This window comes from Lottia gigantea (assembly GCF_000327385.1).
Source record: "Lottia gigantea unplaced genomic scaffold LOTGIsca_39, whole genome shotgun sequence".
NCBI lineage: Eukaryota > Metazoa > Mollusca > Gastropoda > Lottiidae > Lottia > Lottia gigantea.
The window spans coordinates 2,034,410-2,050,861 of record NW_008709333.1 but is presented as its reverse complement, the minus strand read 5'-3'; the positions used below and the strand labels follow the sequence as shown (position 1 = coordinate 2,050,861).

General features: G+C 36.4%; 1 protein-coding gene across 1 annotated transcript; it reads left to right on the top strand.

Annotated features, from left to right (window-relative positions):
* Positions 1 to 1,488: 1,488 nt before the first annotated feature.
* Positions 1,489 to 13,075, top strand: LOTGIDRAFT_163413 (hypothetical protein; the record flags this gene model as incomplete). The annotated part of the gene is made up of 4 exons (XM_009059490.1): positions 1,489 to 1,618; positions 10,549 to 10,617; positions 12,232 to 12,462; positions 12,831 to 13,075. The coding sequence occupies 4 exons, from the start codon at positions 1,489 to 1,491 to the stop codon at positions 13,073 to 13,075; spliced, it is 675 nt and encodes a 224-aa protein (XP_009057738.1).
* Positions 13,076 to 16,452: the final 3,377 nt, after the last annotated feature.

The window sequence follows — 16,452 nt, the reverse complement described above, 5'->3', positions numbered from 1 at the left end:
GTCAACTTGGCATTCCTTTCAGAGAGTCCACATAGCTAATAATGTTTGTTTTGAATATTTATTGTAATTACATCAACCAATCAGCGTTACAAAGTTACAATGTTTCTGAGAACAAGCTAGAATTCTGATTGGTCAATATTATTACCACTAATAACATCCACCAATCAGAGTTCTTCATGTTTTATTTATGACAGTCTTAAGTTATCATATTCCTGACACTAAGCCGCTGATTGGTCATTCCTTTCACATCGACCAATCACAGTTCTTCATATTTTATTTATGCCAGTCTTAAAGTTATCATATTCCTGACACTAAGCCGATTTGATGATTTCCTTAAAGATATGATCGTTCTTAGAACAGTACCCTGATTGGTCAGTTCTATCACTACGACAGCATCGACCAATCAGTGCTCTTGGTGCTGTACATATGATTATCTTAAAGTTACTAACGTCTTGACAACAGTTCTTAGGTAGTTTGATCTAATCAGGAAGTTGACGGCAAGTAAATACTGTAGAGTCAGAAACAGATATATCAATAGAACCTGATTAGATCAATTAACCTTTTGTACAACTTTCTGTTCGGTTCTAAACCATCGCGTACGTGGGTGTATTTCATCCTCCAACCTCCGTCGACATTCGGATACGGTCACAGACTAAATCAGTTTGTTTGTATTTCCACGTCTGTCCTAATTGGCTCAATTAACTTTGTAATTCTGCTTTCAGTTAGGATTTAAACTGTCGTAAAGGTGGGTGTATTGCATCCTCCAAACCTCCGTTGACATTCGGATAGGGTCATGGACTAGATCAGTTCGTCATATGTCTTCCCTCCTCCAACTTCACAATGTCAAGGTATTACGAACTTTGTCTTCACAATGTCAAGGTATTACGAAATTTGTCTTCACAATGTCAAGGTATAACGAACTTTGTCTTCACAATGTCAAGGTATTACGAAATTTGTCTTCACAATGTCAAGGTATAACGAACTTCGTCTAATACACTGACATCCAAAGGCACTTATTTTGTATGATAGAAGTTTGTATAAATGCAGCGATTTGATTTGATTTTTACTCCTGGGAATCAGCCAATCAGAGCCCTCAACAGAAAAACGATGTGGCTGTGTATTCGAGGGTTCTGATTGTCTGTATTAGAGTTTAATACCATCAAATAGCTGCATCTACAAACTTCGACATACAAAAAAGTGCCTAACGATTTCAAGGTATTAGGCGCAGTTCATAATAGCTTGACATAGTGTAGGCGCCCCTTCTCAGACCACTCTCCTCTTTTCGAGTATTTATGGTGCTGCCTTATTGACCAGATTCATCCAAAAATTGACAGTCATGTTAGATATCAGGTCAGATGTCATGTCAGGAAAGATGTCAGGTCAGATATTTCTTATTTTTCTACACAATTGACTTGACATGATAGTATTCCTCTTCTTAATCTCTGTCAATAAAACTTGATACGTTTAATTATCTAGCTATTAGTAAAGATGTTCTTACACTATAGTGATCACCAGTTGTGTATGGTAGCGAATAAGAAATGCAACTCTCATGCTACTAAGTTACGTTCAGATCTCCACTTTTATTATTCGCAACCATACACAACTGGTAATAGATATGGTGAGAGGACAGTTGTGTGATTGTCGTCCTTTTTGGCGTCTGATACGTAAAGGGGTGAGTTCATTGAAATTAATGTACTTTCTGGCACAATTTGAAAAATTTCTGCAACACTCTCTTATTTGGAGATTATGTTAGATGGGTATCTTTCGGTCCTACGTTTCAGTGTGCACTCTGCAATGAAGGAAAGATTGCCAGGGCGGTAACATCTAAACTGTTGTGCTAAACACATGTTTTTTTCTAGTAAACATTAGGTGTGGGGGCCGAGCAGGGGCCAGTAAAATATTTCCACGGGAGCCACAGACAATTGTTTTAATATGCAAATGAATGGAAATTAAAGTAGGGGGGCGGGGCCAAAGCTAATCCTATCTGGACCCCGTTTCTCAAAAATTCGTACGACTAAAACATTATTTTTGACGCTATCAAATCGTTAGTTTATAACGTTTATGCTCGTACGTTAATCTGCGATATTTTGAGAAACAGGGTTCTGCACCTCTAGAGAGCAGGCGTCTAACTAACCGAGCTGACTCAGCTTCCAATGAAATTTGAAGTGAAAAACATGACACCTGTTCCTAATCACTTTTTAACAAGTTTGATATTCTCCAGTTTAAACTCTTTTCTCATCTTCAACCTGTTTTTATTATAATTTCACAAATAATTACGTTTCTATGGTAACGATTTTTAAAATTAAATAATTCAGAATGTCATGATATTGTAAGTAAGTTTAATTTAAAACAGATGATAGGCTCTGGGAGTGATTATCATTCTTTTCTGTTTCGAAATTCCATGAAAAACAAAAACTGATTTTGATGAATATCAAAAATGGTTGTTTGTGTCTTGCTAAGTGCGATGACTCTTATAGTTCTGAGGAATGAATGCGACAGACAACTCTCATTTTTGGCCCCCTACTCAGGCATTTTCTGGATACGCCCCTGTCTAGTCTGATGCCTGACCCACATCAGGAATTGACTTCTGTAACCATATATTTGTTTCGACTACAGATGACTACAGATCTACCATCAAGATCAAAAAAATCAATACCAATCATGTACTCTCTGCTATTCCATCATATACTAACAAATCTTATCAACGTTCGACATCTCAGCACTAAATTTCTAGTCAACCTGTCATTGGCTAATCAAGTAGATGACGTCATGTTAACACCCATTCTGTCAAGGAGGGCTAATCATGCAGATGACATCGATGACGTCAGGTCATCAGGTTATCAGTTATTCTGTCATTGGTAGACGTCGTCATTCTGTGACATCATGCCAAAACTTATTCTTTCATTTGTTAATAATGTACATGACGTCGCAACCGTTCGCGAATCACGGAAGTGACGTCATGTCAATCAGTCATTCTTATTGGTTTACAAGAAGTAAATCACATAAATCAGTAGTTAAAAGAGGCTTCTGTCGTTCAAAAGTCTTTGAGCGCTTAAAGGTTTCTCAAAAGGAAATTGTATTTTCGCAACAGAAAACAACATACATTTTGAATTGCTAGAGTTTGCGGTCGCAAGTCATCTGTTCTCAGTAAAGTCGTCTCACAATTCCAACCTAGTCGTTGTCCCTTTAACTTAGAATCTAACATCAATACAGCCGTTTGTTTTTATCAGGAAGAGTTAAAGTAACTATTTCCTCTACTGATTGGAATCGATTGACTTATTTCTTCTACTGATTGGAATCGATTGACTTATTTCTTCTACTGATTGGAATCGATTGACTTATTTCTTCTACTGATTGGAATCGATTGACTTATTTCTTCTACTGATTGGAATCGATTGACTTATTTCTTCTTATCGATCTTCTTTTATAACTTCTTTTATAACATACGTCTTTTAATCGTGTATCATTAAATTTATATCTTTCAATATCACTATAAATGGATTGTAAAGAGGCTTTCTAAAAAACTTTATGTGTATCGGAGATACTGATAGCATCAATTTGCTTCATTCCAATTTCCGTCAGATGTCTGTGGTCCTGTACGCCCCAATTCCACTAAAAATAAGTTTTTGATGACGTCACTAATCTCAAAGAACCCTAAGAGTCAGCAATTAAAGCGAATATTTGGACTAATTTGTCTAATAAAAGCGAATATTTAGGCTTTGGTGACATCATCCCTTTAAGAGACAGATGAGCGAAGAATAAAGCCTGGCATTTATATAGAATGGAAACTGGCCTCAATTTGTTCATGTTTGTTTTTGGAATCTCGCAAACAGTTCCGTTAATCGTGAATTCTACGTTGATACCTCGTCCTGACAGTGAAAGGGTTCTAGCACACACCAGGGGTCGCACATAGCAGAATAAGAAGATCAGTTATAGATTCAGACAGTGACAGTGTAGTGCGATCAATTCATTCAATTCTCATGATTCTGACCTCTTCGTCAGTGATGTTTCTTGGAAACATTAGTTGAGGGGGCTGGGCAGGGGCCACAAAATTTTCACAGGGGGGTCACAAGGTATGCTTTCACTATGTAAATTGATAAAAATTTTGAAAGTAACCCCGCTCGAAGAAACGCCACTGCTCTTCGTAGAACTATAAACTTCGTACAAGTCCAGAACTATGATCTCTCTTAAATCTCGCTTATTGAACAGTCGTCGCTTTCTTCAAATTTGTGATAGCCTACAACTGTGATAAGAAATATGACAATATGCCTAATTAATCACAGCGTAATGCCTGGGGAAGCAAACGGCTCGTGGTTTTATACTTCAGCATACCTCACACCCCCCCCCCCCCCCTCCATCCTATTACTTATTGTCTGAGACTATTATATAACCCTTATCTAGATTGAAATTGTAATCGACTTTGTAACCTTTAAGATAAATTTGTGAAGAAAATAGAACAATACCCACTATTTCATAATGTATCACGACGCGTTTGACACTCAGTTGTCTCCCCTTGTTATTGACAACCAGACGACAACCAAATTAGCCCGCCAAAAATCAATTTGTCGTCTGCAATGAGAATGATTATTAACACTTGACAGACTTGAAGGTCAAATGTCTCCAGATCGTTGATTTGAAATTTTTCACGAGTCTGGGAAGTTGTTTTACTGATAGAGTGTCGTAATCTACTTTAGCTTAGTTAAAAAATTTAATAGAATAGCCTAGAATAGAGCCGCATGCGAGCAGTGTCGCTTCTACGGGAAGGCCTGACTCCCCAGTTTCAAATTTCTTCTCATTGAGTTCTTTAATGCCTGGTGGTGTACACCCCCTACCCCCACTACCCCACACACACCCTTCCCAACCTCCCCTTGAAAAATCTAGCCACGCAGTAGCGGTGACAGATGGGTAGGGCCTACAGCAACAGTCACCTGGTCTGCAGAAAAGAAACAAAACGAAAATTTGAGATTATTTTAATCTGCCTTTTTCCTCATTACATGGTCGTTATCATGAAATAATTTGTTCACACGTGGGCACAATTTGTAATATTATCTTGAATAGATACATAGATATTTTTAAATGTTCATATTTCGTGTTATATCATCATTCATTATGAAAGTTAATATTACCAGTTTAATAGATTATCAGCCGGTCTCTAACTCAAATAGGAAACAAGACGAGAACGTCACGTCTGTAATATTATCATGGCGTCCAGAAATTATATAATAATATATAAATATACTTCAGGAAATAGACAATTTCTTATAACATTATTTATACTAGATAGTCTAGTTTATAATATTTCAATAGTTTAATAAGGGTCAGAATAATGTAGACCAATGAGATGTTTGGGGTCAGGCCTGTAACTGAAGAGGGGGTGGGGGGCGGTGCTACATCTCGCCTTCTGCAAAATTTGAACAAATTATCATTAGACCTGTACAATTGCAGACACCTCCACCCCCACATGCAAGTGCGGCCGCCCCCTTGGAACATTGGTCTGGTTACGGGCCTGTGTGGGAGTGATAGTATACCCCTCATCTCAGGCTGAAAAATGATAGATACGTTGATTTGAATTTAGAATTAAGTAGGCCTACTGTTAATTGTAGCTCTCGAAGTGGACACATGTTTCTGATATGGGAGCCTCATCAGCACAGGTGGTCTTGGTATTGGATCTTTGTATATTGAGCAATTGGTATTTTAACATCAAATATGAATACTGTGGAGAATGGGGGATATTATACAATATAAAGATGTTTGGCGAAGAGTTAGCCTGTTTCAAACCAGTTTCTGAGGGAAAATTCGTACCTGTGAGATGAGCTATTGCAAGTTTGCTATCCGTTTGACCAATCGCATCTTAGTCTCAGAAACGGCTAAGCTAATCAGTAATAGTGTTCACAGCTAACCGTGAAATTTGAATCTTCAAATCGTTGTGTGTCCAGAATAATCGTATTTGAATGTTGAGACTGTCATAATTATATAGAAAAGACATAAATGGAACAATTAAGCGAATTTAGTACATTTCTAGTACTTCTGGAAGACTGTTTACATACCTCCCAAGACTCAAATCAAACCTCGAAATGGTGAATCTGTCTCTTTAATGATTTTCATATTTTCAAAGCTATTGTTGTGGTCAGTCTGGTTTCAGACGGCTGAAATGAGATGTACTTTGTGGATCCTTTCAGCTCAGTTCATTAACCCTTCTATGTATCATTAGTCGCAATTGTCATGGCTTGAAACGTTTGGAAGGTTACAGACCAAAGTTCGGCACTCTTGAGACTTAAGTTCGGCAGACTGAATTATTTCTCGATCATGTCGTATGATTGATGATAACGTATTTTTAATATATTTTAAATCTTAGGTCGTGTTGAATCTTTATAAACGTATAGTCTATATATCTTATAGATATACTACAATCGAAACTTTCTTGTGACTACAGTCGAGTACTGATTCAAACTACAGTCGAAACATTTAGTGGGGCAAGATTCTTATATCTCGGTTCAAAATTAAACTTCAGTCCAAATTTACTTTCAACTTGATTCGAAATTATACTCCATTCCAAACTTTCTTATAACTGTGTTCAAAATTAAACTCCATTCCAAACTTTCTTATAACTGTGTTCAAAATTAAACTCCATTCCAAACTTTCTTATAACTGTGTTCAAAATTAAACTCCATTCCAAACTTTCTTATAACTGTGTTCAAAATTATACTCCATTCCAAACTTTCTTATAACTGTGTTCAAAATTAAACTCCATTCCAAACTTTCTTATAACTATTTTCAAAATTAAACTCCATTCCAAACTTTCTTATAACTGTGTTCAAAATTAAACTCCATTCCAAACTTTCTTATAACTGTGTTCAAAATTAAACTCCATTCCAAACTTTCTTATAACTGTGTTCAAAATTAAACTCCATTCCAAACTTTCTTATAACTGTGTTCAAAATTAAACTCCATTCCAAACTTTCTTATAACTGTGTTCAAAATTATACTCCATTCCAAACTTTCTTATAACTGTGTTCAAAATTAAACTCCATTCCAAACTTTCTTATAACTATTTTTAAAATTAAACTCAATTCCAAACTTTCTTATAACTATTTTCAAAATTAAACTCCATTCCAAACTTTCTTATAACTATTTTTAAAATTAAACTCCAGTCAAAACGTTTGTAACACTCGCTTCAAAATATCATCATTTCAGTCGAAACTTTCTTATAACTCGGGTCACAATTCCACTCCACCCTACCCTCTTATAGCTAAGTCTATCAAAGTGAATATAAAGGAAAACTCCATTTTATCGCCCTGATTTGAAACTCCTGTCGAAACTTTCTGATAACTTGGTTCGAAATTTTTCTTCATTCGACACTGTTTTATCAAAATAAGACTTCATTAGAAATGAAATGAATGGAGTTTTACGTCCTACTTTTCTGCACCATGTGGGCTAATGAAGACGGGAAGACTTCATTAGAATACAACACACTAAGAAAAAATTTCCCAATTAAAAGAGAGTAACGGGGCAGTTTTCGAGTTAAAATCCAGTTCCCAAGGCCGACCAGTAGACAGCCAGGTATAAAAATTAAAAACGAGCGTCTAGAGTCTCGTTAATCTTAAATAAACTGGTATAGGATTGAGAATTATTTTTGACATGATATTGATTTTGAAATCTCCGCCATAAACACTCTATAATAGGTTGTTTATTTATACTCATAACGCCCTAGAGACCATCTTATATCTCATATATATGTTCTTAGATAGTATTATAAAGTATGTGGACTCTCTGAAAGGGTTACCATGACTGGATTGTCAGAATCTATTTTCTCAACGCTTTAGAGTCTAACTTATACTCATATATATAAATAGTATTATAAGGTATGTGGACTCTCTGAAAGGGTTACCATGACTGGATTGTCAGAATCTGTTTTCTCAACGCTTTAGAATCTAACTTATACTCATATATATAAATAGTATTATAAGGTATGTGGACTCTCTGAAAGGGTTACCATGACTGGATTGTCAGAATCTATTTTCTCAACGCTTTAGAGTCTAACTTATACTCATATATATAAATAGTATTATAAGGTATGTGGACTCTCTGAAAGGGTTACCATGACTGGATTGTCAGAATCTATTTTCTCAACGCTTTAGAGTCTAACTTATACTCATATATATAAATAGTATTATAAGGTATGTGGACTCTCTGAAAGGGTTACCATGACTGGATTGTCAGAATCTATTTTCTCAACGCTTTAGAGTCTAACTTATACTCATATATATAAATAGTATTATAAGGTATGTGGACTCTCTGAAAGGGAAAAGCTAAATAACATAGATAGTGGTATCAGGTGTTCAAAAAGAATAGTTGCAGAATAAGGTCAGGTGTTCTAGAGAGGGTATTATATTTATTTTTAAAATAATCCCATTACTTGAAAGGAATAAACTTAGTGAATGGACACACATTGTGTCATTTGGTACAAAAGAGTGGACATGTTCAAACTACCTATATAGTTGATATTTGATATATGCCAGAATTTGGTATGGAATTTGTTGTTATTTGAAAATAGTGTTATTAGGTTTGTTAACTCCCCAGAAGGGATACTAAGCTTGCAACCACAGGCTAACCTATTCATAGACCTAACTGTAGAGTAGCGTCAGAGGTATTCTCGAGAAATGTGCACGACCTGCCACATTAGCGACACCCACAACGGTACATGTTAGTATTAAGATGCAAGTTGTTTCCAGGTAGTTGGAATGGTTTGTGTTATTTTGTTTAGAATCTATCACAGTTTGATCAGTTGTAAAAGATTAACAGGTGAAAACTATGTCAGTTCTATCTGATCCAGACATCAACAATCAAATCACTAAAACATTTTACATAATAACATGAACATGTTGTTTTTAAAATGTTACTGTAAGACAGGAAGATTATCTGTGATTGACAGAAAGGATATCAGTTCCTTACCCCAAACGACTTCACTGCTCTTATTATCCGGGAATAAATTTCGTTTGATATTAAACTGGGCAAAAGATATTTTCTCACACTTCACTTGACAACATCATAACGGTAAAAGTGGTATTTATGATTTTTTTTAGATGAAAATGCATTGTAATGTCGATATTGCATTCGCCGTAATACACAATGAAATATTCAATAGATTCTATTTTAAAATTTCATAATTCACCAATTGGCGTAATTAGGCAGTAATTTTATGTATCCCCCTCCCCACCCCATTGAGTCATCAAGATTGGGCCCTTTGCAGTTTCGACCCCCTTCCCTTCCCGTTGAGCTATCGATTTGAAATTTGGCAGAAGGGAAAGGGGTCGAAACTGCAACAGTGCCCAAAAGTGCCCAATTTTGTATAAGGAGAGGCCCTCTGACCTCCCCACCAACTAGTGCGAAAAGGCATGCAGGGGCGCTCGGATTGGTTATCATATTATTATATAGTTATTATATAGTTATTATACAGTTATTATATAGTTATTATATTATATAGTTATTATATAGTTAATATATAGTTAGGTTATGGCCCAAGGTGTGTAATTATTCTACCATAGAGCTATATCCCTTTAAAACACTTCATTTCTCTACTTTAGTTGTTGATTATAAACTGTGGGTTATACTGACATTGGGAATATTTTGATGGGAACAAACTGACTTCAACATTCTCAGTACTTTCGCACATTGCTGTCAAGTTGAAATAAAAACTGGTTGACTACAGATTCTTTAATAGAGCCTTATATGGACGTATTTCTCCTTCCTTTAGAGTCGGGTTACTCTTGTTTACGTTGGTTTGCTCTTGTAGTTAGTCAGTAAAGGTTGTAACTTTGTACTAATGGCAGAGTTACGAAAGCACAGGCACAGGACTTAAGTTTTAAGTTCTTTAAATAAACAAAATGTGTGAAAGTAATTCAATGTTCGTAAATTCTGGTTCTGTACATTTTAAACTGTAGATAATTTGAAATTAACAGAAGAGAAAATCTCCTTGGGATCTTTGTGTCAGAACAACGGGTACATTTAGAAACTTAAATGTTATGTTTAGTTAAAGTTATGGTACCACAAGTGAGTCTACATGATTTGGAAATTGGAGATTATCCTCATACGTGCTCTATAATTTTATATTTTATGTATTCAAGCACAAAAATAAGTGAGTGTGTTTTTCCGAAATTTTCCGATCGCTGCATATAAATGCCCTTAAATGCGTTGAATGTCCTGCCCAAACCCCCCTACCCAAACCCCTGTATTCTTGCGCCCCCTTTTTCCATGTGTACTTCCACTTGTATGAACTTTCATTTCCTAGACTGAAAGTGCAATGGGTTCGAATCCGGTGTAGGAAGTTACCATACAGAGATAATGATATTAATAGATGAATATACAGAACGACCTTTATAAAATAGCAGATAATTATGGGGTGTTTCAGAATATTTATATAATTATCTAATAACTTAAATTGTTGGGCTACTTGTGTTATAGTTTGGAAGTCAGCGTAGCTCAGTGTCGATTCCAGCCCAGGTCAAACTTCAACTTCGGCTTTTTAACCCGGTTTCTCCTATATTTTAGAAACACCACTAGAGAATACCACAGTGGACAACGCACCTCGTTTATTCGCACCTTCTTCAACACATAACAGTCAGTGTTGTAAGAGGACCAGTACCTTGAGTATTCGCTTCTTCTGTTTTTTTCTGTATCGAAAATCCCACAGCGTACATCGTAACAGACACGGTACCTCGTCTATTCGTTCCTACCTTCATCGTATTATATCTTAGCTTGAAGAATTTTGATGAATTATATAAGAGATGCGTTCAGATTAGATAATAATCGTGTTTCTAGTTGATTAAATAAAACGGTAATAATCGAGATCAAATTTCATACCGATGTCGGGGATGTTTCTGGTAGTAGTCACCCCCGGGGAGTTCCCGTCTTGATTTATTTGGAATTATTTTATGATTCATGCCGACTCTTGTCTTCTACAATCGATTTTATTTACATCTAGAATTTAAATTGATCCAATCAGATATTACATGATTTGTTCTTCTTAAAGTAACTTTTGAATTTTGAATTCGAAATGATGAGCATGGCTCAACTAAAGGAGTTGAGGCCCTTGGAGTTAAGTTGGTTGTGGCCTCTCCCCCGGCATTTTTTTAGCATATGTTTCCCTGCATTTTTTTCTGGGGTGGACCTATGGACAGTAGGGGTGGGCCCATGGACTTGGTTCAACCAGTCCCCGTGGTAGTTGAACTACAGTCCATAAATGCCAAAAGTCAACAGTGACTGACCCTGATGGTTGGAGGCGGTGGTTTACAGGTTTACAACGTACCCCTCAATCATTTTTGTTTTCAAATTTTACTACAGAAATTAAACATTAGCCTTAGCGCTATTGTTAACGAGGCAAATTTTAATATTGCCGAACCGATTTGACTTTCAACATTTAAAAACTAATTAGAGCGTTTTAGTGTCTGTTATATTCCCTCGAGTTATATCGACTCATTCCTGGAACTAATTCCAGGTTTAGTGCCAGAAGTATCCAATTAAAATATTGATTCAATTTCATTAGTTCCAGCTTTTTTTATCGCCATTTCCGACCATTCAAGAAGTTTTTATGTTTAGCCTTTAAAACTTTTTGTAACTTGTTTAACTAAATCCAGTGCTTAATTATCCGAACTGAAGTGTCAAGCTAGCTAGCAGATTGTGACACGATATCAGTTAGCCCCCATTGATCAAAAATCAATAGTTTTATCTGAACTATTTGTCTAACTAGCTAACAGATTTTGACACGATAGCAGTGTGCCACCATTGATCTAAACTATAGTGTCAAGCTAGCTAGTAGATTGTAACACGATAACAGTGAGCCACCATTGATCTAAACTATTGTGTCCAACTAGCTAGCAGATTGTAACATGATAGCAGTGAGCCACCATTGATATAAACTATTGTGTCCAACTAGCTAGCGAGCAAATTGTGACATAATAACAATGAGCCACCATTGTGTGCAGCTAGCTAGAATATTGTAACGGGGAAGCAGTGAGCCACCATTGATCTGAACTATAGTGTCCACCTAGCTAACAAATTGTGACACGATAGCAGTGGGACACCATTAATCTAAACTATAGTGTCCAACTAGCTAGTAGATTGTGATACGATAGCAGTGTGCCAACATTAATCTGAACTATAGTAGATCTTTATTGTGAGGATTTAGAGGTTTTTCCTTTGTTATTAAGTGTTTATTACCTTTTCTGTTTCCAGGTTCTGGAGATAGTTTTAACTATGAAGATTTATCGGCCATGTTTGATCACAGCTCCGCAGATGGTTCCGGTACGAAGGGTCAAGATCAGATATTAAATGGCAACTCAGAGAAGATATTGTGTTATAGATGTGGTGAAGATGGCGGTCAAACCTGTGATATCGACGATTTAAAACTAAAACCCAGAAATTATTTATTTGAATGTCAGGGCCATTGTATTAATATTTCATCACGTAAGTAGCCTAGTTTTCTTAGTTTTCAATAGTTGAGGTGTCGGGTATCCGGTGTGAGATTATCGATGCAGTAGAAAAGTTAGAAGCGAATACACAAGAAGCGGTCACTGTGATGATATCCCCGTACCTCGTCCATTCGCACCTTTTGTTATTTTCACTTGGTGGAGGTTTTCATCGGCTGTGCTAATGCCTCAGTTCTGGCATTTTTTCTTTTGCACTCAGGACGTTACCTGTCTTCATTAGCCGCTCCATTTCATTTCTTTGGGCGTCCAATTATGAGCATTATAGATGGGGCTGAATTCATCTCCATCACATCACTTTTCGGAACAGAAATCAAAGCATTATTCGTCATGAACTCTTATTTTCAGCTCAATTTACAGTTTACACGTGCGTGGATGAAGAACATGGCGGAGATAAAAACTGTATTACGAATGACGTCATGACTATGTGCGCGTGCGTAGCAGACTATTGTAATGGCCCCAAAGGTGTGATTCCTATAAAAGAGAAAAAACGATTGGGACGGGGGCCGACAGGAGGAGCCACTAAAAAAGATATTCAAATTATTTTCGTATTTTGTCAAACTATTTTTGCTCTTTTGTTGAGTACAAGATGAAAATGTGAGAATCTAGGAAAACTATTTTTGTGTAAAATCTTATGCGTTTTTTTTTAATCCAAGTTCGACGCTTACACGAAGCTATGTGCGGATCATGACCGCAAAAATGAATATAAAAATATAAGGAATGCACTTCTGCGTCCTTCTTATCTCCTTTTGATTGGGCTAATGAAGACGAAGATAATTATTCAGGAGGAATTGGTTGTAGATATAAAAGTATCCTTGTGATATAACATAATGTTTATTCCTGGTAATAGTTTTTGCAAGTCGTATGAATATGCTTATAATGCATATTGTGATGTTGAATATTTATGAGTGCTGTTGAATATTCATGAGTGTTGTCTGCACATGTTAAGTATATTAACTTGGCTTGGAAAATGGTGGTTTAAATTCTAAATTCAGGAATTGGAATTAAAGATAAAAGATAAAGCACCACGCCATTTTGTATAATAATACGTGTATAATGAATACAGTAACCTTTGTGCTGAAGGAAAGGCGATATTGAGGTCTCATCATGCACGTGTATAATGAATACAGTAACCTTTGTGCTGAAGGAAAGGCGATATTGAGGACTCATCATGCACGTGTATGATGAATACAGTAACCTTTGTGCTGAAGGAAAGGCGATATTGAGGTCTCATCATGCACGTGTATGATGAATACAGTAACCTTTGTGCTGAAGGAAAGGCGATATTGAGGTCTCATCATGCACGTGTATAATGAATACAGTAATCTTTGTGCTGAAGGAAAGGCGATATTGAGGTCTCATCATGCACGTGTATAATGAATACAGTAACCTTTGTGCTGAAGGAAAGGCGATATTGAGGTCTCATCATGCACGTGTATAATGAATACAGTAACCTTTGTGCAGAAGGATAGGGCAATATTGAGGTCACACCATACACGTGCATATTGCCTATCATACCGTATGTTGTAGACCAGGACATTTTTTGAATAAGGAGCTCAAATTTAGGATCCTGTGTTTCTGGGAAAATATTTCAGCAGAATAATAAATCAGAGAGCCAATTGGTCGGTTTGAAAATCACGTGACCTGTATATTTATTACACCAGTCTCTTATAAAAGATTTATCAGGCATACGAAATATTATATCTAGACTGAAGCCTGACGAAAACGACGAACTTTTAATGAAAAAGGAAAATGATAATCGTGTAAAGTGGCGGAGAGCTTCTCAATTTGGTATTGATTTATCTTAAAAAGTTGTAAAAATGTTTCTATTAAAAGAGATATTCTGTGAATAATGGTGTAAGTACATCAATATAATATCATTTTCTTGAGCTGATGAAACGAAATGAGGGATTAAAATAGTCTTCCATTATAACCATATTAGATTTATGTTGTCTACAACAGGGCATTTTCACAAAATCAAGCTATTACAAACTGCGTCTTATACCTTGGCTGCAATAGCCACACGTATCTTGTATTGCGGAAGTGTGTAAATGCAGCCAATCAGAGCCCTCGATTTCACTCTTTTCAAATTGTTTACTTCAGTCTGTCAGTTGCTCTGATTGGCTATATTCGCTAACATTCGATCCAATTAAATCGTGTCATTTACAAATACAAGTAAGGTGATCATTGCAGTCAAGGTATTAAAAGCAGTTCGTAATAGCTTGACATTATGAGAAGGCAACAGAGATGCCTATGTGACAAATCGAGGTACAGAGAATAGATACATCCGGGTTCCGGTAAGCTCTGGGTAGAGACAAATACTACAGTAATTAATAGACTGGAGCCCCAATTCTTTAAAAGTTTTTGAGTTTTATTGACAAGGAACAAATGGCTGAAAGCGAAAGTGGTTAGCTGCTACAGTAACAGAATGTATTAGTATGGTATATAAGAAACAGAATGGAAGGAAGTCTATTAGTGGGTACTCAGGATGTGATCTTATACACCCAGTAACACACGGTGCCATTCTGCTATTTGGTTTGTCAATTAAACACTTGTTTAAAATGGCCTTCCTACCATAGTGATCGACAGTAGCGTATGCTCGCGAATTAAAATAGCGGTCATAAGTTTCGAACGTAACTCTCATGTAACTGAGTTGTGAGTTGTACTCTCATGAAACTGAGTTGTGAGTTGTACTCTCATGTAACTGAGTTGTACACTCATGTAACTGAGTTGTGAGTTGTACTCTCATGTAACTGAGTTGTGAGTTGTACTCTCATGTAACTGAGTTGTGAGTTGTACTCTCATGTAACTGAGTTGTATACTCATGCAACTGAGTTGTGAGTTGTACTCTCATGTAACTGAGTTGTGAGTTGAACTCTCATGTAACTGAGTTGTGAGTTGTACTCTCATGTAACTGTGATGTGAGTTGTACTCACATGTAACTGTGATGTGAGTTGTACTCTCATGTAACTGAGTTGTGAGTTGTACTCTTATGTAACTGAGTTGTGAGTTGAACTCTCATGTAACTGAGTTGTGAGTTGTACTCTCATGTAACTGAGTTGTGAGTTGTACTCTCATGTAACTGTGATGTGAGTTGTACTCTCATGTAACTGTGATGTGAGTTGTACTCTCATGTAACTGAGTTGTGAGTTGTACTCTTATGTAAGTGAGTTGTACTCTCATGTAACTGAGTTGTGAGTTGAACTCTCATGTAACTGAGTTGTGAGTTGTACTCTCATGTAACTGAGTTGTGAGTTGTACTCTCATGTAATTGAGTTGTGAGTTGTACTCTCATGTAACTAAGTTGTAAGTTGAACTCTCATGTAACTGAGTTGTGAGTTGTACTTTCATGTAACTGAGTTGTGAGTTGAACTCTCATGTAACTGAGTTGTGAGTTGTACTCTCATGTAACTGAGTTGTGAGTTGAACTCTCATGTAACTGTGATGTAAGTTGTACTCTCATGTAACTGAGTTGTGAGTTGTACTCTCATGTAACTGAGTTGTGAGTTGAACTCTCATGTAACTGTGATGTAAGTTGTACTCTCATGTAACTGAGTTGTACACTCATGTAACTGAGTTGTGAGTTGTACTCTCATGTAACTGAGTTGTGAGTTGAACTCTCATGTAACTGAATTGTGAGTTGTACTCTTTTGTAACTGAGTTGTGATTTGTACTCTCTTGTAACTGAGTTGTGAGTTGTACTCTCTTGTAACTGAGTTGTGAGTTGAACTCTCATGTAACTGAATTGTGAGTTGTACTCTTTTGTAACTGAGTTGTGAGTTGTACTCTCATGTAACTGAGTTGTGAGTTGTACTCTCATGTAACTGAGTTGTGAGTTGTACTCTCATGTAACTGAGTTGTGAGTTTTACTCTCATGTAAATGAGTTGTGAGTTGAACTCTCATGTAACTGAGTTGTGAGTTGTACTCTCATGTAACTGTGATGTGAGTTGTACTCTCATGTAACTGAGT